At 37.7% G+C, this 24,912-nt stretch overlaps 1 protein-coding gene across 6 annotated transcripts in view; it reads left to right on the forward strand.

Moving 5' to 3' along the window:
- Positions 1–24,912, forward strand: part of plce1 (phospholipase C, epsilon 1) — a 60,600-nt gene that overhangs the window by 21,611 nt on the left and 14,077 nt on the right. For 5 of the 6 annotated variants that reach the window (XM_077739190.1, XM_077739192.1, XM_077739193.1 and 2 more), the window contains 24 exons: positions 2,639–2,811; positions 2,909–3,054; positions 11,369–11,523; positions 11,588–11,755; positions 15,568–15,713; positions 15,788–15,935; positions 16,627–16,737; positions 16,804–16,913; positions 17,816–17,932; positions 19,014–19,142; positions 19,435–19,571; positions 19,645–19,739; positions 19,862–19,986; positions 21,006–21,150; positions 21,223–21,387; positions 21,452–21,566; positions 21,640–21,799; positions 21,881–22,000; positions 22,079–22,224; positions 22,297–22,535; positions 23,373–23,434; positions 23,504–23,669; positions 23,748–23,855; positions 24,611–24,727. In XM_077739190.1, the coding sequence (XP_077595316.1) occupies positions 2,639–2,811; positions 2,909–3,054; positions 11,369–11,523; positions 11,588–11,755; positions 15,568–15,713; positions 15,788–15,935; positions 16,627–16,737; positions 16,804–16,913; positions 17,816–17,932; positions 19,014–19,142; positions 19,435–19,571; positions 19,645–19,739; positions 19,862–19,986; positions 21,006–21,150; positions 21,223–21,387; positions 21,452–21,566; positions 21,640–21,799; positions 21,881–22,000; positions 22,079–22,224; positions 22,297–22,535; positions 23,373–23,434; positions 23,504–23,669; positions 23,748–23,855; positions 24,611–24,727 (3,303 nt within the window). Of the gene's footprint in view, positions 1–2,638; positions 2,812–2,908; positions 3,055–7,587; positions 7,725–11,368; positions 11,524–11,587; positions 11,756–15,567; positions 15,714–15,787; positions 15,936–16,626; positions 16,738–16,803; positions 16,914–17,815; positions 17,933–19,013; positions 19,143–19,434; positions 19,572–19,644; positions 19,740–19,861; positions 19,987–21,005; positions 21,151–21,222; positions 21,388–21,451; positions 21,567–21,639; positions 21,800–21,880; positions 22,001–22,078; positions 22,225–22,296; positions 22,536–23,372; positions 23,435–23,503; positions 23,670–23,747; positions 23,856–24,610; positions 24,728–24,912 lie in introns of those variants that run through there. The other variant, XM_077739194.1, reaches the window with a different exon arrangement.

Consider the following 24,912-nt stretch of genomic DNA (forward strand, 5'->3'; position numbering starts at 1 on the left):
TTTTGTTGAAGAATGCTGTAAAAAGTGTCATCAAGTCCTCTATGGCAGCCTTTTTTTTTGTGGAATATACAAGAAAAAAAGATAAGAACACACAACTTCCAAGCGTGTACAAAGGATTTGCTGTAGCTCCCTTTAATGGCACATCACAAAGTCTTACCTTGCATGCTGTGATCTGTCGGTTCACATTGGACCGGAGTGAAAATCTCATTGTAACCACAGTGGGACAGAATGACTAAATATTGTGCACAATACTATACAATCAGAGAACAAGCCATGTCTGAGAGTAAACCTCACTGAGACCAAGACAAATCTGAAACCCAAAATGTAACACAATCCATTAGTACTGAAAGAATTAAAGGTAGGACCTGAAGAAAATCTGATGCAGATTTACTGAAAGGTAGGCTTGTGTACAATTTTAGTACCAGCAGATGGCATTGATGCTTTGTTATTGGTATGAAATCTACCCAATTTGTAAGTATTTTAATATGCAGGTTATTTGTGAAAAAAAGAGTTTGTTCTTTGAATTGTATGATTTAGTGTACTTATTACTATGTATATATACATATATTCTATTGTGCAATTTATATCCCGATATCGATATGCCACGAAATAATATTTTTTTTAATTGTGGTTAACAAATATACAACATTTACGACCCACATTTTTTGAATTGATATTAAACTAATGTTAAATGCATCAAATATTACTGCAACATACAACTATCCAATCCAAACAGAACATACCTACTTTTGCTCAAATGTAAAGATATACTTATCCAGTATTAATTGTGACAAGTCCATTTTAAAATTTAAGAGTGCTTATAATAAGTTAGAATAAACTCATAAAAAATAAGTAGATTAATACAGATTCTGGACAAAAGGTCTTAAGTAAAGATTATACTATTTGAGCTATTTTCAATTGTCTTGCATGCATTACTCACATACAGAGTGAGGCAATTTCGTAACTATTGAGACATTGCTGGTGCTTTTATGACGTATGGAATCCCATCAATTTAGCAAGTCAGCATAAATTGGTTGTCAACCAGCGGAAAAATATGCATTGCAGAAACAGGTCTATTTACAGAAAGTTTGATATTGTTTTAACGATATATATTATCGTATGGTAGAACACCAGTATTATTACAGTGCTATTAATGGATACTAATTGAACTGATTGCCATGTCACTAACTTTCAGTTAGTGGTTATCTCTAATTCTCATTACTCATGCCTCCAACGAAATTTGTACACCATGTGTGTCATCTGGATGGGAAGCAGGTCTCAGTAGTGCATTCGCTTCCGATCGGAGAGAAAGAATGTTTGCGCGTGCGTGTGACGGCAGCTGCCGGGTGTCGCTCAGTGCGGGGACACGCGACCCGCGCTGTCCTTTTGTTGGCAGCCTATCTCCTTACAGTCATGCTCACGCTTAGAAGAGTTGAACCAACAAAAAAAAAGGCTATTTTCTGCTATGATTGGTCGGTTGGTGCGTCAGGGGTGGAACCGGTTCACGGCAACAACATTTGAGTCATGGTATTGACCCTGTTACTTTGTTACTTTTGTCATTTCATTTGTAGTACACTTGTCATTGTCAAGCTGTCATTCTGTACTAATGGTTATAGTAGTACATTTTGGATCATTTCATGATGATTATAGGGCATTTTCAAGTAAGTTTCTGTTCAATAGTCAATTTTCATGTTTTTTTTGGTCAGAAATATAGTCAGCAAAGGGAGGAAAAAGTGATAACATTTAATTTTTGTTTTTTGTTCTTGTAGCAAGAGATTTTTTGGGGGGATTATTGATATTTAGTTGAAAACTTTTGTCTAGTGGGACTTGTACAATGTGGTCAAAATTCTTCGTAGCAAATCATTTTTCTAGTTTTGAATGTTTTAGTTAAAGTATAACAAATCCAATCCTTCATGAGCAGCCAAAAAGTCCCAAAGAAAGGCATTTGTGTTATGCAAGAAATAGGCCAAGTTGACTATTTTGATTCAAAACTTATCTCTTGAATATGGAAAAAATGCTTTGGTAATCTTTTGGATTTTCGTATTCTCTTGAGGACCAGAGGCCGATGCTCTGACAGTCGCAATAAGAACATCCTAATGGAAGCTATTTGTCCTCCTTTTGCCCCTTTTTGGTTTGAGCGGCGCATTGACTGACTTAACTTTGCACTGCAAACATGTTTCTTGATAGTTTCCGTTTCCCTTTGGGATGCTGCTGATCTCATCGTATAACTGAGCAATTACCCTTGCAGGAAACCCGTCCCTCTTGTCGGAACTACGTATTTATGTTGTTTTGTTAATACTACTAGAAACTCTGAGGGCAGCCCGGTGATTGAGTGGTCTGTGCGTCATCCTCAGACTTCTGGGGTTGAGGGTTCGATCCCAGTAGGGTCCCTACTGTGTGGATTTTGCATGGCTTTTCTACGGGTACATGGGTTTCTTCCCACATCCCAAAAACATTGATAAACAACGTGGTAGCTTGGGTTAGGCTCCACCTTCCCACGGAGAATGAATAAATGCTTGAAAGCTATATAAATTCAACGCCATTGACTAAGTGTATTTTGCGATTTGTGTCCAAGACCAGACTAAGAAAAAAAAAAGAAAACGGGTCTACTAGAGTGTACTCTTGTCGTGCTCCACAGGTAGCCCAAAATGTTGCAGAATATACGGCTCTCAACCTGACCCAGCCTCCGAAAACACTGCTCAGATGCGCCGGCCTTCCGCTTTTTTGCCAGTCGCCAGAACTTGTCAGCGGTCGCCCACCTGGACCGGATTGGGTCCCTGATTGCGACCAGGGATCTGCTTACCCGCTCAGGTTTGTACTTCTCAACACTAATGATCCTTATGGAGTAATATCACTTACCGAGGTGCCGCCGCAGGCGAGAGTTTGACCGTCTTTTGTTTGCTTCTAGCTTTTATCTGGTTTGCGGTCAGAGGACGTCTGTTTGCTCTCTGTTGACCGGAGGACTTCTTGAAGCAACCTCCGGTCTTGGAGCTCGTTGCACATTACCTTGCCCATTCGGACAGTCGCCTAACAGCAGCCACGGCGTACTGAAAGGTGGGTGTCCCATTGTTTGAATAAGTACCAATGAACTAAGAACTAGTATTGTCAAAATACGAAAATGTTCAATTCAATATCGATACTCAAGAATAACATACCAATTCTACATCATATGCCGATCAATATAAAACCCAATAATTAAATGTTATCTTTTATTAATGAGAAAAAGGAAAATAACCCTACTTTACGATCAAGAGTATTGCAACATCACATTTCCCCATGACAACAATTTTTGCGTGATCTGTGTTAGTACAAGTCTGAGTAAAACACTATTTATGGGTAACAGTTTTTATCCTTTTTCCATACTTTTGACAAGCGCCTTAAGAACACATTCGAGCAGCCGAGGGTCAGCTCAAAAGGTCCCTGATGATGTTGTTGTTTTTATTCTACTTCTTGAGGACACCAACTAAAATTCCTGCTCCTATCTTATCTGTGTTCCCACATATATACACTTATACATATAGATATACATACAGGGTGTCTCAAAAAAATGTACTCACTTTTAGAATAAAATGTACTCACTTCACTTCACTTCACTCTATGTTCATAAATAAAGGTTTTCTGGTCATTCTAAAAGTGAGTACATTTTATTCTAAAAGTGAGTACATTTTATTCTAAAAGTGAGTACATTTTATTCTAAAAGTGAGTACATTTTATTCTAAAAGTGAGTACACTTTATTCTAAAAGTGAGTACACTTTATTCTAAAAGTGAGTACATTTTATTCTAAAAGTGAGTACATTTTTTGAGACACCCTGTATATACACTTATACATATAGATATACATATATACACTTATACATATAGATATACACTTATACATATAGATATACACTTATACATATAGATATACATATATATACATATAGATATACATATATACACTTATACATGTATATACATATATACACTTATACATGTATATACATATATAGACTTATACATATAGCTATACATATATAAACTTATACATATCGATATACATATATTAACTTATACATATCAATATACATATATACACTTATACATATCGATATACATATATTAACTTATACATATCAATATACATATATACACTTATACATATAGATAGATATACATAAATACACATACATATAGGCAGATATGCATATATACACTTATACATATAGATAGATATACATATATACACTTATACATATAGTTAGATATACATATATACACTTATACATATAGATAGATATACACTTATACATATAGATAGATATACATATATACCTATACACACTTATACATATAGATACATATACCTATATACACTTATACATATAGATAGATATACATATATACCTATATACACTTATACATATAGATACATATACCTATATACACTTATACATATAGATAGATATACATTTATACACTTATACACATAGATAGATATACATATATACACTTATACATATAGATAGATATACATATATGCACATAAATATACATCCATACATACACTTCCTTTCGAGATATTTCCTTAAAAGTATTCTACTCTTGATTGGCACAGGTTTGGAGATTACCTCCAAAACAATTGCAAAAGTACAAAAATGAATAGTAAGAATGGGAATTAGAGTCCAGCTTTGGAGTCTCGCCCGTCTATACCCGTCAAACTCAACACTCTGCTCAACTCTCGTGCACAAGTCATCCTGTAATTCAATTGACCGACCCTCTGACTAATCGTCCAGTCAGTCACTCATCCAGCGATGTTACGTATGACCTGAATGTAAACCGAGCCCAACATGAAAGTCTTTTGGCGGTTCTCCACGGGACATGCCGTCTCCCTGCAGGAGGCCCCCGCGTGCACAATGTCAACATACCCTTTCACATCTTTCAGATGAGCACACATAAAGTGACACAAAGAAGTTTATAAGTGTTGTCGAGATGACGAGCCAATGTTGCGTTTTGAATCCAACTGATAAAAGCATCTTTTTTTTAAAGAAGGCTTATTTTTTAAGGTTAAAGTCATCATTAGACGTAATAAGTGATGTTTCTTTTGGCTTCTTCTGACTTGAGTTGGGATTATTTCTCTTTTACCATAAATGGTCATGGTGATTCACTCACTCGCCGGACAGAACAGTCTTGTCATATGGACTTTACCTTCTTTGATGAGGTGTTTTATACTGAGTGTCTCTACTGACTTGAGGGAGGCAGTCATTGGTTTTGTTGTCGTTTTTTTTTTTTTAGCAACAGAAAAATCCACTGGAATATAACTGAGCCTTTGGACTGACTGGAAATTCATAAAAATCTGAATTTGAAACAGAATAAGAAAAAAGTCATGTTGTCATAGGTTAGATTAGAACTTTATTGCATCCCGTATTCGGGAAATTTCTTGATTGCAGTAGCAAGTCATACACAAGACACACAAGACATTGTAGACCTAGTTAAAAAACTGGAGCCACATTACACTTCAGTTGAGTAGTTTTAACTATTTTGGACTACATTTGAAATAAACTTAAGTGGGGATCGAATCTGGCGTCCAGACAATTGCATCTTGATTCAATTAAGACTGCCCTAATTTTACATTTTTCTAATTAGTATATCACCCTTTATTAATGCAGACCAATTCCTTTGTGGAATATACCGTATTTTCCCAACTATAAGGCGCACTTAAGTCTAAAATTTTCTCCAAAATAGACAGTGCGCCTTATATTACAGTGCACCTTATAATACAGTGCACCTTATAATGCAGTGCACCTTATATATGGAAAAAATGTCATTCATTGAGGGTGCACCTTATAATGCGGTGCGCCTTATAGTGGTGAAAATACGGTTATAAAAATATCTGATTTTATAGAGCCACATTCGATTTAGGAAAAATATGGTCATTATTATAAGGTTGTGGGACATCTTTGCTGCTGAATTTTGTGGAAAAATAATCCAACTTGCTGTTCGGAATTTAGTAGAAATTAGTTTTTTTGCTGCTAAAGTTTACTTTGAAAAGCCACCTAGATTTCACTGTGTCCATGTGAATTATAATGTGAGCGCTCATTTCCTTGGTATGACAATTGGTGCTGCTGAAAAGGAAGGGGGCCAGTTCTTCGCCCACCCTCCGTCCCCTGCCCAGCTCAAAATTGCTCTCTTCTTTATACTATTTTTCTTTGGTTCTTTTCTCTGTCTTTTCTTCCGTCATCATCATGCATTGTGTTGCTCACCACCCATTTAAAAGCCTCTGACAGCTAACATGGTAGGGAGTCAAAATGGAGGGAAATCTCAAAGATTACATATTGTTTACATAATTATATAATTACTTAAAATATTCATGTGAAAGTTCTTATGGGTTTAGCAATAACTCACTAGTTCCCATTGTCGGCAATAGACGTCCAATCCATTTTTATTAGAAAGCTTGACAGCGAATGAATGTTCACCACCAGGAGCATGAAAAGAGACACATGATTGGACGTCTGTCATTGTCAAAAACTTGGGAGTCTGTAAATACATGTACTGTCACAACCAACAACCCCATTGGACGTTTATCATCGTCAGTAGTGGTGAAAAAGTATAGCATATTTATTTTTCTGCATGATGTCTGGTGTGGGATTTGTTATGTTAGTTCAAGATAAATCATCATATCACACTAAAATTGGAACATTTATAGAACTAAAACATAACATGTATTAAAAATTACTCTGCATCGATAATCTGGTAAGAAGTGACCATGAAATAAAAGGAATATTCTCTCATTCAAAATTTATTGGACATCCAGCAACATTAATGGGACTGAAAGTATTGACAGTTTAAATATCTATGATTTCGTTATCATCAGTAGGTAGTTAATACATTTTGGGTCAAAGTTTAGGACTTTTTTTCTTAATTTTGGGCCGTTTTTATTAATTTTAGGGCACTTTTTGGTGTTACTTTCTGTACGTTCCTGATGATTTTCTTTCTGTTGGTTTTGAGGCATTTAAGGGGTTGCTTTTCTGGGATTTTTGGGTCAATTTCTCATGATTTTAGGTCTTTTCCAGATTACTTCAAGTTCTGATATACATTTTGTGATCCTTTATTTAATTTTGGAACAAGGTGGGCAGGTTAAAACTTTTTGAATGGAAATAAATGGGACCATTAAAACTGTATGAGGAGATTTTTCCTCAATTTTTGGCAGAATTCTACATTTTTGTCCAAAACAGTTTGGTAACATTTTACAAATAGATTTCAGATTTTTTTTTAATGTGAAATACAAGAATTTGATGGTGGGAAGATAAAGGTTTTAGAAAATTGGAATTTTTTTTAGTATTGCAAACAAATGGGGCGTTTTTGTCAATACAACCTGTGTTTTCTTGCAACTAAGAACACAAATTGAAGTTAAATCAAATGTTGAGCTGTTGCCTAATCCACCATGTGTGTGCCCAGTGATTGGTAGTTTACAGGCTAGAACTCTAACACATGGATGTCAACTATGTATAGTGCGGGGTGGGGTTGGGAGTAGTGGGGGGTTGGGGGGTGAAATGGGTGGGTGATGATCGGGCAGGGGGTGGGGCGAGACATTGACCGGAGAGAGATAGTCAATGTAGTCGAGGGAAAGAACATTTGAAGAGTGTTTACAGCGGAGACATGAGATGAGGGAGCACAAACTCATCGCTTGCTTGGCTGCATCGGGCAAGCATGAAACACTCACATAGAACCGACCTCAAGCTCTTCAGTAAGTACTTTCATGCGTGCGTTTTTAAGAAGCAGGGATGTAGTCAGTAAGGCAACTTGTTGCACACCATTGACGTTGATGTACGTACAATTGCTGCCATCCCTCCCACTCTAAACAGATTTGACGTTTATCAGCGGTAACTAGGGCTGAAATATGATCGTTTACTTGTAAATGTAAGAGAATTTCAGCATTTTCCAGAAAGTCAGATTTTAAATATTGGGGTAGTTCATGTTTCTAGTTTTTGATTTGTGAATAATTGGTTATTTCTCATATATAGTATGCACTTGTCTTTTTGTAGGCATCTTTATTATTATTATGTATGATTACCAAATTTGAAGTGTATAAGTTTGAAAACAAGCAGGTAAAAAAAATCCCAAAATGGATCATTTTTTGTTCTAAGAAGCTTAGATTTATTGATATTAAATGAAGTAATTAATTCATTTTTATGTACCGGTTATCCATGAAAGGGTCGCAGGGTTTTTACATTTTCCATTTTTTTTTTTTAAATTGACCGTATAATATGCTCAAATTGTGACTTCTGTGTTCAGTCAAGTTTTATTTTTTTGCATAAAAGTTCTATCATCTAACATCAATAATATTTACAATTCAACTTTAACATATCTATTTTTCTCGCTGTGTTACCATGCACATTTTGACCCATGCCACTTAACAACTTGCCATGCGCAACTGTTACATTGACCCACCCAACCGAGGCCACAGGGTCACAAAATCGTAACTAGAACACGCAAGGCGTCTTAAAAGAGCACCACTAAAAATATCATCTTTCTTCTTCCGGGCGACAAAACTAAACTCGTCATGTGTGATGTAAATCTCCTTTCTAATACGATGTTGGCATCATCTGTATGCAATCGTGCAGTCATGGCCTTTTTTTAAACCATGTTTACAATGTGTTGATGGTTTTTCATGGGAATGCAAATACTTGTCAACTTCTTTGATGCTCGTGTTATCTTCTCAACGCGCCATTTTGACACATTAACACACATAGCAAGGATCTACGTGATGAAAAAGATTTCCTAGAATGTCAACGGGGGTCACGTTTCTGGGAAAACAACAATTTCCTGACAACGCTAATTAAAATGTAGGGGCTTTGAGATATGGAAAAAAAATCTGGAGCGGTGTGAACATTGATATTCCACGGTATGAATCAACTTAAATTATTTGATGAAGAATTATACTAACTCACTATTTTCTAGTCTATATTAAACTTACCTTTTGTGAAATGGGTTGGGGTTAGTGTTGTGCTGCAACCATAATCTGGTGTTAAAATGAAGCAATACATTGCATACAATTTTTTGCTGAAATTTAATAGTAGTGTTTTTTTCTCATAGTTAATTAAGATTTACATTGAAATTAATTATGGTCTCTGTTCTGTGTGGATTGTGTGTTGCTATTTTCATTTGTCTTGCATACATTACTCTCTTACGTTTGATTGTATTTCATCAATTTAGCAAGTCAGAGCAAATTGGGCGCCTGGCCGGACGTTTGGTCACTCGGACGTTTGGTCGCCCGGACGTTTGGTCGCCGGGACGTTTGGTCGCCCGGACATCTGGTCGCCCGGACGTTTGGTCGCCCGGACGTTTGGTCGCCCGGACGTTTGGTCGCCCGGACGTCCGAGTACCATTGGGCGTCATCTGCTGCTGATGCAGACGATACACATATAAAATGTCAATACAAAGTTATATATATCTTTTTGGGGATATATATTGTTATATCGCGCAGCACTGACCTGAAGCAAGAAGGCATTTTGTTGTTGAGAAAATTGATATGAATAAGTTATGATACTCAGGGCCATCGGGAAAGTTTTCCCACTTCCTGTCCTATTGATTTTTCTTTCCCCCATTTAATGCACTTAACTATGAAGCTATTATTAGTTGATATTGACTGAATGCTATTACTTTTTATAAGAGCAAAACGCTATACTATATTTATTACTCAACCCTAAGGGCTTGGGTTCTGAGCTAATATTACATTTATGGCCACCTTGTGGATTGTAGGGTTGCCACAATGAATGACAACTATTTTGATAGTAGGATGAATCATTTTGAGAAAGTGATGACCTAAAAAATTGTCCGAATTGGATAAATGCGATTTTACTGTTAAGTCCTTTCATTGTTCATATGAGCCTATTGCCGAGTAGGATGCTTGGATGTAGTGTTGCATCCATTTTGATGGACGATGAGCCACCATGCATAAACATTGCGTTTATTCCTCACAGCGGGACTTCCTGTGGCAAAAGGTCAAGTGTACTCTTTCCAGGAAATACAAATGGTGACTCACATTTTTATTCATAAGATGTTGTTTGGAAATCATGCCTTTTATCCCCCCCCCCCCCATCCTCACTCTATCAAGCGGTCTTTAGATCTTTAATTTTCCCCTGAAGAAGGAATAAATAAATTCAGTAATTGGTTGTGAAATTCACACTCACTCTAAGGTGGGATCTGCTTTTCAAATCAAAGACAGTCTAGGGGCAAACAACCTGTTGTAAAATACAGAAACCTTTAGCCGCAAATCGAATGGTGAAATAAAGCGAGTTTGGTTTCCAGTGCAGAATTGTCACCATGACGACCTCATGACCACCTGAAGGCTTTTTTCCACATAAGTGTCAGCTGCATTGTGTTGAAAAGCAGCGTATTGATGTGTGCTGAAAATGAATTGACTGCCTTCATTTGGATGGGTATATCATTACAGCAAATTGCCAGTTGGCAATATTAATACAAACAGTGCATTGAGGAGAATAATTTATATTAATGGTACTTTCAGATACGAGCTTAATGCGTTCTGGGACTGAGCTCGTATGTCGATTTTCGTAACTCCAACGAACGTTTCCCATAGAAATGAACTAAACACAAATTAATTTGTTCCAGAAACTGGATATTGGATTGGAAAAACATTGTATTTGTTCTAATTCACCATCTATTAGCAAAGTAACAAGTAATTAGTGGTTTTATACTACTGTACTACTGATTTCGCTGAAGGGAGAGGGAGAGAGAGACGTGCACTGTAACGCGCTCGTAACATAACATGGATTACAATGCAGACACTCAAAAATGAGTTTATAGCCCGCGTCCACCCTGACTTTCAAATGCAACCTATCGAAGGCTGTTTGCTTTTGTCTTCCCTTCAAATATTCTGAAAATGATGCACACAAATGTCCTCACAATAGATTAACGCATGACCACTTGCCAACTTGCCCGGAAGTAGTAGTACTCTTGTATTAGCAATGGGGGGGAAAAAACATTGAAAAAATAAAATATTTTACTCGTATCTCAAGTTGCTTGTATGTCGAGGCACTCATATCTCAAGACACCACTTTACTGGGAAGTGACTTGGATGAAAAAAAAACAAAAAATGAACTTGCAGGGGTTGAATAGTGTTGGCTTGGAGCATACAAATTAAGCAGGTAGTAAATGCAGGTCAACATACAGTGGCAATTTCAAATTTGATTCTAATGTTTAGATTTTAGAGCACTACCAAGGAGTCACATCTTAGATAAAAATGTCAACTTGTTGCCAAGTTTTTTCTCTCAAAGCTTTTCTCTCAAATCTGGCATTTCCAGACCAACAAGACTTTGATTACTGTGCAATCCTGTCTTATCTGGTATCTCCCGCCGTGTCCGCCCGCAGAGCGTCAGCTGGCCAACAGCATGAGCGGCGGTGCCGCCCTCCTTTCCGGGGTGAGCGGTATCAGCAAGGAGCTGGCCGAGCTCCGGCACCTCGTGCAGTTCCCTGAGGAGATCGCTTGCGTTCTCACCGAGCAAGAGCAAGAGCTCTACAGACGGGTGGGTGACGACATGACGAAAACTTCCTGGAAATAGTCTTTTCACGCCTCTTGAATTGGTACAGGTGTTGCCTTTGGACTACTTGTGCTTTCTGACGCGGGACCTGGGAAGTCTGGAAGGGCATAGCAGGCGGCACCCCAACCTCAAGGCTTCACTCTCGGCCCCCGACATGCCCACCCAGATGGCACGTCGCACAAATGCCGTGGAGGACTTGGTGGCACGCTTTAATGAGGTCAGTTCATAAGCCGCGGACGGATCAGAATCCAAAGAAAACAAACAGCGGAATTAAAGCTACTTCATTAATGTTGTGTGTTGGGACCCTGGATATTGAAAGTCTAAACACTCCTGTTCAAATTTGAGGAGATTTAACTCTTTCAATGACATTGATGTTGATAAACGTCCAATCATTTGGTGGCCTATTATATTAGTGCTGTGAAGTGATTTTGTCCTGAGTTGATGTCCAAGCTGTTTGAACTATGATTGGAGGGTCCATTCTTGTTATTGGTAACCAGTGAGTGAAAGAGAATAGCTGAAAAAGAGAAAGGGTTCAAAAGTTGGCACACCCTGTTAGAACTGTTTTGTGTTCAGAATTTACTAATTAATTTACAATCATGTTATTGGTAAACATTGTCTTTTTTTACACCATTTCTGGGGTCCAGGGTTTGATCCCTGGTGGGTCCTCATTGTGTGTAGTATGCATGGTCTCCCCAGGCTTGTGTTGGTTTTCTCTGGGTACGCTGGTTTCCTCCCACAAACCAAAAACATGCATGGTAGGCTGGTTGAATGTTCTGAATATGTCCTAGTGTGAATAGTTTTCTGGTCCTTGGCGGGCCACCAATGTGTTTATAGTCTGCAAATATGATTATTCATTTAAAAAATAAGTGAAGGACCAAAAAGATACAACAAAACATTAAAAACACTCAAGTTTGAAATCAAAATATTTAAAAAGGGATAATAAAATTAAAGAAATCTAAAGAAAATCTATCACTGTTAAAGGTAGTGAATTAGCCAGAATATAATTTACCAAGCAATACCACTCTCTTGAGTTTTATTTGCTTATTTATATATATATATATTTTAATCCGTGGTAGTTTTCATCTAGTGGTGTACAGTTCGTCATGTTCGGTGTTTGGCCTTGTGTGTGGTCATGCATCAAGTTTGTAATAGCAGCTTGTCAACAATGCTCCCACAATTTGTGCATCAAGGAGAGGTCGACCCTCATAGCTTGACTAGTAACATACACACACACACACACACACACACACACACACACACACACACACACACACACACACACACACACACACACACACACACACACACACACCCATCAAAGATTTGATGTATCAGTGTGTAGCCTCTGTGTGTTTCTGCAAACTAAATGTCACTTTTCTCATTGGATCTCCCGTTCTGTATTACTTTCCTCGTTATATTTTCTTTTTGCTAGATGGTCTGACTGGGGAGAGGCAAAAAAAAAAAGGTTGCAGTTGGTTAGAAGAGTTGAGATGGCGAGTGTAACGCTAGCCGGCCGCTGACAGAGATTGAAAGCATGTTCGAGGAGGAGTTAGTGAAAGCGTTTCACTCAAGCCATCCACTCACAAATGACGGGAAGCTACTTCTGAGAGAAAATACGTTGCATAATAAAGCCCATATGAATAGTGGGTAGTACACTGATTCCTGTCCACCAGGTGCGCTATGAGAAATGATTCAATATCCCTTATCACGATACTTAATGTATTGTACGCACATTTATTTTATTATCTCTATTCAAATGGGTTTGGAAGTTCAAAACGAAGCACTATTTATTATCTTGTTCTTTATCATGAGTTCGTAAAAATGGTTTTATTATTCAGCAGATTTATAAAATATAATAGTATGAATTGAGTTTGCATACATTTAAAACTTTATATTTGCCCATTTTTGTTCATCCATTTCTATCTATACTAAATATTGTAAAACATTTACCTCTATTTACCCTTATTTAAAAAATATATATATTTTTGGTTTATGTGGCTATTTCACGTAAATATTGCTTATATTCAACAGATGAGTACGTTTGAAAAAAAGATATTTTTTGAAATATTTGCTGTTTAATTGAATGTTTCCTATTTTTTCAAAAAATATTTTTGCCTAAAATTTACACGCATTTAATTGCTTACTAAATACATTTTCATTCAATAAGAAAAATACATCAAATGTATTTTTCAGTCCATTCATTATTATATCATAGATTCATTAGGACAATCTTATTTAATGCTATTTTTATGGATTTTTGTGTGGTTTACTAAAAAAGAGTGTGCTCAAATAATACTGTAAAATTAGGTTCCACTCTTTTTTTATCATTTTAAATGTACATAGATTAAATTTCGTTTTTTTGCTGTAAATCTATCCTTTAAAAAACTACTATATTTCCCATTCACTGTTAACTCATTGTTTTTCATTGATGCAATAGACATGGCCACTCGTTTCAATTCGCAGCAGTAGGGTGATTCTTTTACTTTCTTTTTCTTAACTTTGGAAGCCTGGTGCAAACAAATAAATGAACGTGTATGGGGGGTGTGAGTGTTTGCATATTTCCATGTATCTCTTCACCCCTTTGAAGTGAGAGTGCAGCCCGCTAGTTACATAACCTGTAATAGATCCATGTGCGTGTCGGGGGGTTTACCAAGTTCTCTGTCTGCATAAATTCATGAGGCTTTAATGCATGGAGACACCAGAGACCGAGAAGCGTCTAGATTGATAGACGATAGTTTGCCAGCTGTGTGTTTGTGTGAAAGTGAGAGAGATATATACATAGTTCTGCTGTCATTGTGCCTTTCCTGATTTTCTGACATTAGTCAGAGCGGCGCTGCTGATAAATGATGATGTCATGTTTTCATTTGGGATTCCGTGCTGGAATTTCGGAGCCTGTAAAGCCTTTGCACCCATTACTAACTGATTGGCTGCTGCTGATGTGGTAAAAGAAGCAGTTTGCTTTCAAAATAAGTTCTTTTTGCATGCAACACACACTAACTTTGCCATATTAATACACTAATTTTGCCATATTAACACACAAACTTTGCCATAGCAATACAACAATCTAACTAAATTGTTACACAGTGAAAATGGATTGTTTATCGTCTTCATTGGAATTGAATTAGTTGTAAGTAGAGTTTCCACTGTACTGTGGTACCTCGACATACGAGTGCACCGGCATAGGAGCTATTTGAGATACGAGTAAAGTTTCGGGCAAATAGTTATCTTGAGATATGAGCATACAGCGGACGCAAGAGGCTGCCCATAAGAACATCATGGGCACTGTCTTTCCGGTCGCAACTCCATCATGTAATGTCTCTACGAGCACTGGGCGGAGCATTGCATTTTTTCAGGGTTTTTTCCCGTTAGTCAGTGCGAATGGCGTATATACTACAAGTTGGCAACTGGTCGTGCGTTATCCTATTGTCAGCACATTTGTGTGCATCAATTTAGGAATATTTTGAAGGGAAGACAAAAGCAAATAACCCTTGATAGGTTGCATCTGAAAGTCAGGTTGGAGGCGGGGCAAATAGAGCTAACCCGGGAGAAGAAAGGTATCATAATTTAAAACAAAGTTAGAATTAAGTTTATTGTAAGGTCAGATTAAAATTTTGAGTGTGTCTGCATCATTATCCAAATTGATTTAAATTTGTTTATGTTACGAGCGCGTTGCCATGCAAATAGCCCCCAACCCCTTCTCTCCTCCTCAAAATCTGTCTAATTTTAGTGTACTTTTAAAAACATTTTAGTACTATTAAACCACTATTTATTTGTTAGTTTTTTAATAGAGAGTCTCTGGTGTTTTTCAAAGATGGTTGGAACAAATTAATTTGTGTTTAGTTCATTCCAATGGGAAACGTTCATTTGAGTTACGAGTAAATCGACATACGAAGTCAGTCCTGGAACGAATTAAGCTGAGGTACCACTGTAGTTGAAGATTGGTAGATTTGACAAAATTAGAGCTGTTTCTCCTAGAAAAGTCTTAAAAAGTCAATTGTTGAGCTAAAATCTTGTTGTATCTCTACACAGGTGAGTTCCTGGGTCACTTGGCTGGTCCTGACCGCCAGCTCGATGGAAGAAAAGAGGGACGTGTTCTCCTATTTAGTCCATGTGGCCAAATGCTGTTGGAACATGGGCAACTACAACGGTGTCATGGAGTTCTTGGCTGGACTCAGGTTAGACACGAGACACCCACTAACATACATGGAGTGTTGACTATCATGGCAATAGATGTTTGGACCACATTCAGGTCACGCAAAGTGCTGAAGATGTGGCAGTTTATGGAGCAGTCGGATATCGAGACCATGAGAGGCCTGAAAGACGCCATGGCGCAGCACGAGACTTCGTCGGAATATAAAAAGGTTGTCACTAGAGCGCTTAACATCCCAGGATGCAAAGTGAGTGCACCAAAATCCTTTATTTTTTGGATTATTTATTCATATCAAGGCTTATGTCCAGTCAGAGTTACTGAAATTGACCACAGTACTGTAGGCAGTATTATTAGATTTCCTTTGTGTCAATTAAAACAGAGCAAAATAATTTACAGGAATTGTTCTTATATTAATACAATTGTAAAGGTTTTGTATAGTATTAATATAAATATTTATGCATAGAGAGAAGTATTCACTTGTAGTAGTTCTGAAATTGAGCCTTCAAATCCTATTCTGCATTGATTCCATCCTCGGAGTTCAGTTTTTCCTGTTTTTTATTCAATAGTTACGTTTTTGTTTTATTTTCTGGGCTTATTTATTCATTAAAAGTTAGCCAATCAAGGGCATCCATGCAAAACCTTCACCCAATTACTCTGCTGGGGCACACTTGTTCTCATTTTGATTTCAACTAATATTGAGTGTCATCTTTTTAACGTTTTTACATTGTTGCTTCACACAATTCACTTAAACATCACAAATTCTTAACAAAAATACTCCAGCAGTAAAAAAAACTCATTTGTGTGACAAGGCAAATTATCGGAAACCTACTCAAGTCACTAAGTCAACTCAAGATTTAACTACTCGTGTCTCTTCACACCCCTTTTCCAGTAGTTGGCATTTACTATGTTTATTTTGAGTGTTTTTTCTCCAAACAAAGGTGGTGCCTTTCTGTGGCGTGTTCCTAAAGGAGCTTAGTGACGCGTTGGACGGCACAGCGAGCATCATCAGCCTTAAAACGCCAACAGATAACAACGAGGATCCCATAGAGGTATGTACGCAAATGCCACAACAACGTATTCAGTTTTAGACTTCAACTCACATTTCTCTTTTCTAGTTTGTGTCCGACTACAGCGGACAACATAACTTCCTATCCCGTGCTGGGATGGACGGTCTTCACGTCCCGGAGAAAGAAGGGACTGTCAGCAACATTTTGCAGATTATTCGGTATGTGGCAGAATTGCTTATTTGTATAGATATTTTGTATTTTTTTGGGGTGCCATTGACAGTGATAACCGACATTAGCACTGGGAAAGGCTTGCAGTGACCGTTCAATTTCCAGTTCAATATTAGCTGGGAGGGCTATCCACGTCAATAGAAGAGAATGAGTTAATAGTAAATATGTTATATATCTTATTAATAGAATTAAATAAAATTCCATTTATTTTCAGTTTTTCAATACAAATATCCAAACAGTAACAAAAAGGACAATATTAAAAATAGTATTTTCAAATTTTAAAAATATTATTTTTTTATTTATACGTTTTTTAATAGTTTTCCACACAGTAACTATTTTTCTTTCATTTGTATGTAGTATTTATTTTTTGTTTTCAATTAAAAATTAAAAATAAAACATTTCAAGTTAAGTTTATTTATTTAAGGGAGCGTCAACACTTACTAATGAACATATACGTGTAAATATGCAAGATTATAGCCAAAGGCTAAAAAACAGTAACATAATAAATCAAAACAATAACACAATAAAATAAAACAGTAACATAATAAAACAAAACAGTAACATAATAAAACAAAACAGTAACATAATGAAACAAAACAGCAACATGATAAAACTAAACAGTAACATACTGTTAAAAGTGTGGAATACATGGATGTATTCCCTCTCTAAATATTGCATGTGCACATTTTATTATTTATATTTAAAAAAAATGTCTATTCATTTATTTTCATTTAAAAGAAATTGGAGAAAAATAATTCTGTTGCAAGAAAATCAATAAATGTATGTTTTACTTGTGTGGCTCACACTAATTATTTGGTGGCCCAGCATTCGGACCACCAGTTTAACACTTGTCATATTGTTGTTGACAAATTTCACTCTTTTGGTTGACTAGATCCTGCAATCGGAGTTTAGAAGTAGAAGATTCCGATGAGGCATCCACGAGCTTGTCTTCTTCTGGTCCAACTCCAGCTTCTAGAAACAACTCCCTCAGAGAACGTTGCCGCTATCAGTTAGTACTTGACACACATTTCTTTTTTTGGGTTCTTTAAACCAGATAATAGAAAATCAGTTTATATGAAATTGCCTTCAGGTACAAACCGATGCAATAAAAACGTAATTATAATTTTAATATTGGCTACTTCTAAAATCATGTCGTGATTGACATTTTTTGTGTTATAAAAGGTTTTGCCCAAAAAAACTTATCTTTCCATTCCACTTATATTCTTGGGTGCTGGAACAATCTATTTTAGTAGTTTTTGCTGCTGTTAATAAACAATGTCTTACAATGACAAAAACAAACCATGTTGTACTTTTGATAACTAAAAAATTTCAAAACATTTCTTTGCCGCTGTGTGTTTTATGTTTGGATTATAGACAAAACACACGACGACAAAGATTTGCCGATTGTTTATGACAGCAGAAGTTATGTCGCTATAAGCGAGTTATTTTCCCATCAGAGTAGGAAGGAGCAAAGTTCTGCTCCTTTTCACGGTTCTGGTGGCACTCGGCCGACTGGAATTTGGACGCAATTCCCTCGCGTGGCCTGTTTGTGTAAAGGAAATCTGCTTTATCTTTCCTGCCTCTGAATAGTTTTCTTTGAGTTACTGTTTATGTTAGTGCACAGGATAAGAAGTAGGCTTGAATTTTATTTCGTTTCCTGTGTTATCAAGAGTTCTCCTCCTACTAAATCATCTCGTATTATTTCTTCCCAAACTTCTATAATTTCAGTGGCCATTCGTTTAGGACTTCACAAGAGTCAAAACCCATCTCGTAAGTGTATTGCAAACATCAGCATGGTGTGAATTTTAGATATGATTTTTGCTGATACTTTTCTGAACATTTGTGTTGCACGTTTCATTTGAGTTCATCTGACTGTATGGTGCGTTTTGTTTCCATATAAATAGTAACAGTTTTTCAAACATTGACTCATACCTGAAAAAGTGTTAATTATACTGACATATAATGTGCAGCACAGCTCCATTTATGCATTTAAACTAATTTCAGTACAGTTTATTGAATAGACGGAATCTTTGGTTTTTAATTGAGCTTATTTTTGAAGCAATTTCGAATAACTGTCTCTCAATTTTCAGGCTCATTGTGGGGGACCTATCCGATTCTGAAGGTGACCTATCATCTGAACTGGCAGCTAGCGACATGGAGTTTCAAGGGACGGAGGAGACACACCGAGCTTTTTGCCATGGCACTGAGCTAATTCCCTGGTAAGTCCCGAAAACGTCTAATCAAAAGTAAGCGCTTAACTAAATGTCACTGAAAGGTGAGAAATCACGGTCTGTTCTTCCTGATGAATGAATTGGATGTCTATCGTTGTCAATATCAGGCATTTAGTTAATTGTGCATCACTTTCTTGTTCATTTTCGGGTACTTATGGGTCATTCCCGATTGCTTTAGATTTTTGAGCCATGCAGCCATTCCAGTTGAAATGGATCTGTAGTTTTATTTTCGTAAATGCATATACGATTTGACCATTTATTTCTCGTTTTTTTCCGAAAGGTACGTGTTGTCCCTTCAACCAGATGTTCACCAGTTCCTACTGCAGGGAGCCACCGTTATTCACTACGATCAGGATAGCCACCTGACGGCCCGTTGCCTACTAAAACTGCAACCAGACAACATCACGCTTACTTGGGGTAATTTTTACTAGCCTTGTTTGGATGGCCAGTGGCAATTTCCTATGGCAAACATGTTGTAAATGTACGGCAGGTAAGCATCAATGTGGCGGGGAACAACCACTAGGGCTTGGGCAAACCGTGGTGGCAGGACTGGCAGAGGGTCTATTGGACCTCAGCGTGCTTAAGGTTTGTCCTGAAAAAAATCCACGTTTTTGTGTTTTGTTTTTGCTCCTAAGTGACTTGGAGTTGTTGTTTTTGTGGGATAGATAAGACTGGAATCCTAATTTTGTGCTTGTTTGCACTTCTAGGCTGTGTTCCTCGGTCACCAGGGAGTGGATGTCCATGCGGTTTGTTTGCAGAACAAACTGAGCCAGATGACAGTGGAGGAGAACGGACTCAGCCTGCTCTATGGACTCGGTACCACAGACAACAGGTCAAGACCCTCTTAGTTATAATGTATGACTCAACATGCCATTTTAAGTTATTTACTTCCCTGGAAACCTAGTGGGGTAATTCAAATTTTATCATTTTTAACTCCTTGGATGCCAATGACAGTGGTACCTTGATATACGAGCGTAATGCGTTCCAGGATTGAGCTCGTATGTCGATTTATTTGTAAATCAAATGTTTCCTATAGAAATGAACTAAAAACGAATTAATTTTTTCCAACCCTCTGGAAAAAAAAACACCAAAATCAGGATATTGGATTGGAAAAGCATTTTTATTTGTTCTAATTCTCCATCAATTAACACAGTAACAAATAACTAGTGGTTTAATAGTACTAAAATGTGTTTAATTGTACTAAAATTAGACAGATTCCGCGTAGGGAGAAGGAGAGAGGGACAGAGATACTGACGGGGAGACTTTTTGCATAGCAACGCACTTGTTACATAACAAACCAGATGCAACTTATCTAGGGTTGTTTGCTTTTGTCTTCTCTTCAAAATATTCCGAAAATGATGCACATGATGTCCTCACAATAGGATAATGCACGGACACTTGCCAACGAGAAGTAGTACATACTCCTCTCGTATTATCGAGCAAGCTCCTCCACCGTTCTAGCGCTGACTAATGGAAACAAAAACACTGAAAAAATGCAATGCTCCGCCCAGTGCTCGTAGAGTCATTACACGAGGGAGTTGCGATGAGTGAGACAGTGCCCATGATGTTCTTATGAGCAGCCTCTCACATTCGCTGTCTGCTAGTATATCAAAATTTGTCTTGTATCTTAAGATAAATATTTGCTCAAAATTTTACCCGTATCTCGAATTGCTCGTATGTCGGGGCACTTGTATGTCGAGGTATTACTGTAGTTGAAATCATTGAAGTTAACAAAGACCCAATCCAAGTTAATCATGTTGGCTACGATTGATCAGTCACAAGTTGAAATAGTGCAAAGAAGAGTGAGTTAAGGCCGTTTTTATCCATTCATCATTCTTTAACTCCTGACAGACTACTACATTTTGTGGCCCCCAACTTCACTGCACAAATGCTCTACAAGGGTCTCTCAGAGTTGGTCAATGCAACCAGGAAACTAAAGAAATTTCCAGATCAGCGGTTGCAGTGGCTCCGGAGGCAGTACGTCACTCTGTATCAGGTATATTTCAGTCTTTCTGTAAATGACTGATCCCTTTAAGAACTGATGTGACATTCTTTTTCCACATGGCAGGAGGATGGCCGATACGAAGGCCCAACGCTAGCTCAGGCCATTGAGCTCTTTGGTGGGCGTAGATGGAACATGGGTGCCAACGGAGGGGATAAATCCGGCACCCCAAAAAGCAGCCCTCTCGGGATTACTGAAAAAACTAAAAAGAAGAAAAAGGCCCTTGTTAGGGTCAGTTCAATTTGACGATATTTTCTATTCATTCAAGTTGTTGACTAGTTTTTTGGGGATGCAGGGAGACAGTGGAGATGCTACAGATGATGAGATGGTTTCCAGGAAACCACGTAGCTGTAAAGAGGGATTTTATCGAAACGGACCAGAGACGGATAGCATTGACCAAGATGATCCAGGTGACCCACTTTTTCAAGACAAATCAAGCTAAATGTGTTGATGATTGACTTTGATTGTCTTCAACATCCACAGACGATAGTTTCCCTGGACCCTTCTCGCTCTCGTCCAAAGGAAGTCCTGGACTCCTTGCTTCCTCTAGCTCATCTTCTTCGTGTTCCAGTATGGCCAGTTCCAACCAATCCCGCCAGCAATCCTCTCCAATTCTTTCAGGCACTACTAAAACTCCGCAAGGGTACGTTGACATAGAGTCATCCAACGATTGACTATGGGTTCATTTGTTGATATTATGACCTTTTGGGGGTGGTGCTTAAAGGGCCTGGAGCAGGTCATGGCACGGTCGTGGCAAAGGCTGTTTCAAAGGTTTCCAGAACCTCATGATATCCGACAGTACCATGAGCTTCATCGAATTTGTAGAACTGTTCAAGTCCTTCAGGTAGATGTTCAAATAATTAGATAATTACAGTGACTACTTTAAATTTTTCACTCATAAGTGTTATTTGTTTCCTGCCAGTATTCGGAGCAGGAAGGACTTGAAAGAGCTTTTCGACATGTTCGCCGTCCCTTGCAGTCGTTCTGTTCACGAGGCTGCTCCTCTTTACACCAACTTGAAGATTGACGACAAAGACACAGACCTGCAAGACTTACAACCGGACCTCGGTACCCACAGAAAGGACCAGGATAATCTATACTCACCTGATATTCATATAACGCTCTCTTTTTCCTTCTTAGACCTCCTGACTCGAAACGGCTCGGACCTCGACCTATTCATCAGGACCAGGCAGCAAATGCCCGAAAACCAGAAGCAGATCTCGGATGCAATCGCCGCTGCTAGTATCGTGACCAATGGGACGGGTGTGGAGAACGCGTCACTGGGCGTGTTAGCTTTGGGAATAACGCAGTTGAACGACTTCCTGGTCAATTGTCAGAGGGAGCACCTGAGCTATGATGATATTCTCAGCATCATACAGGTAATGAAAAACATCACTTCTAGTGGAGTTGGAGCCATTTATTGGTGAATTTATTTCAGATTCTGTATGCAGTGGTACCTCGAGATATGAACTTAATTAGTTCCAGGACTGAGCTCGTATGTTGAATTACTTGTAACTCAAATGAACGTTTCACATAGAAATGAACTAAAGACAAACTAATCCGTTCCAAACATATGAGAAAAAACAGGGAATTGGATTAGAAAAACATTTTTATTTGTTCTAATTCATCTATTAACAAAGTTAAAATACATTTGTTCCAACCATCTGAAAAAAAAAACACCAGAAACTGGATATTGGATTGGAAAAACATTTTTATTTGTTCTAATTTACCATCAAAGTAACAAATAACTAGTGGTTTAATTGTACTAAAATGTGTTTAATAGCATTATAATTAGACAGAGGGGAGGGGAGAGAGGGGGTGAACGATGTAGGGGCACTTTTTGCACGGCAACGCGCTCGTGACATAACATAAACTAGTTTAAATGAACTTGGATTACGATGCAGACACACTCAAAAATAAGTTTAATCTAACCTTACACAAAACTTAATTCTAAAGTGGAAAAACACTGAAAGAGTGAACATTTAAATTTGTTTTTTCATTATGTAGTAGAAAAAAGGATATTGAGGATTTTTTTGAATCATCTATTTTAAGTTGAACATTTTAGATTCATGACAACAGTATTTAGATAGTGCAGTTAGTGATATTGATTTAGGAAATGGAACAGATAAATGAATGGGCTGCAGATGAAAAACACCACAAACAAAAGGAAGGAAAGTGACAATCGATGATGCTGATGAATGGATTTTGCTTTGCAGACATTTGAGCCATCATCAAACATGAGGCTAATGGGCTGGATGTCATTTGAAGGCTTCGCAAGGTAGCAATCATGCACAGTCTTCAAACCAATGGCAAAGTAATGGATTTTAAAATTCTAATGTCCAAACAGATTCCTCATGGATAAGCAGAATTTCGCCTGTCGTAATGACGAATCACAAATGGACCCAGAGGAGCTTCAATACCCTCTGTCCTACTACTACATTGAATCGTCTCACAACACATACTTGACCGGACACCAGCTTAAAGGAGAATCCTCAGTTGAGCTTTACAGTCAGGTCAGTCGAGTAAAACATTGCACTGTATGAGATGTACTCGCTTTGGTAAGAAAATAAATGTCTATGTTTGCTTTGAAGGTCCTACTACAAGGCTGCAGGAGTGTAGAACTGGACTGTTGGGACGGTGATGACGGCATGCCAGTCATCTATCACGGACACACACTTACCACCAAAATCCCTTTTAAGGTAATGGATAAACATGTTTTAACTCATTGGCTACCTTTGATGTAGCCAGAATTGCATTCAACATCAACTGTTTTTACATTAAGCACACTGTAACTTTGCCATATTACCACTTATGATGCTCAAATTGAGGAAACAGATCAAGAAACATGCCACTCACACACAGCTTTGATGTTTTTCATAAATGAATGTGAGCACCAATATTAACAGCCGATAAACAATGAATAGGAAGTGACGTAGAAATGTCCTAAAGCAACCAAAAATGATCTCAAATATAAAGAAAGTGACTGGAATGGCCCTCAATTAACAGAAAGTGCCTCAAAATTGCCACAAAGTAACCAAAAAAATCTGCTTAACCAAAAGGAAGACATTGAAAAGCCTCAAGAAATGATCTCAAATGTACAAGAAGTGAACCAACATTAACAGAAAGTGACCTGTTACTGCCTGACATCCATTAGGATTAAGACAGGGGGTCTTAAAATCAACAGGAAATAATCCAATATAACCAGATGTAATGTATCACGATGTAATGGCCCAAAATTAACTGAAAGTGATCCAAAATATTCACAAAGTGATCCGTAAATGACCCAAAATCAATAGCAATTCATCCCAAATATGCAGGAAGTCATTCTGAATGCGTCTAAAAATGTAAGTATGGACATCCCCTACATTAATTTGAGAGGATTGGTTGTGAATGCTCATCTTTCACTGCCATTGACAGTCCTAGATGTCCAAACTCTGGCTCCTGTGTTTTTCAGGATGTGGTGGAAGCAATTAACCGCTCTGCATTTGTCAACTCGGACATGCCAGTCATCCTGTCCATTGAGAACCATTGCTCCCTTCCGCAGCAACGCAAGATGGCTGACATCTTTAAGGTATGGACACCAGAAGTTGTTACATGAACTTCAGGAATTTTATATTTTCTTCCAATTTAGCTTTTCTTTATTAATCCCCTTTTATTTATTTGCTACATTCAAGAACATAAATGCATTTTGTGTTTTTCAGAAAAGTAAATCACGCATATTATATTATTCACGCAGTATTACCTTTTCTCCTTGAA

This window comes from Stigmatopora nigra, chromosome 18, assembly GCF_051989575.1.
Source record: "Stigmatopora nigra isolate UIUO_SnigA chromosome 18, RoL_Snig_1.1, whole genome shotgun sequence".
Taxonomy (NCBI): Eukaryota; Metazoa; Chordata; class Actinopteri; order Syngnathiformes; family Syngnathidae; genus Stigmatopora; species Stigmatopora nigra.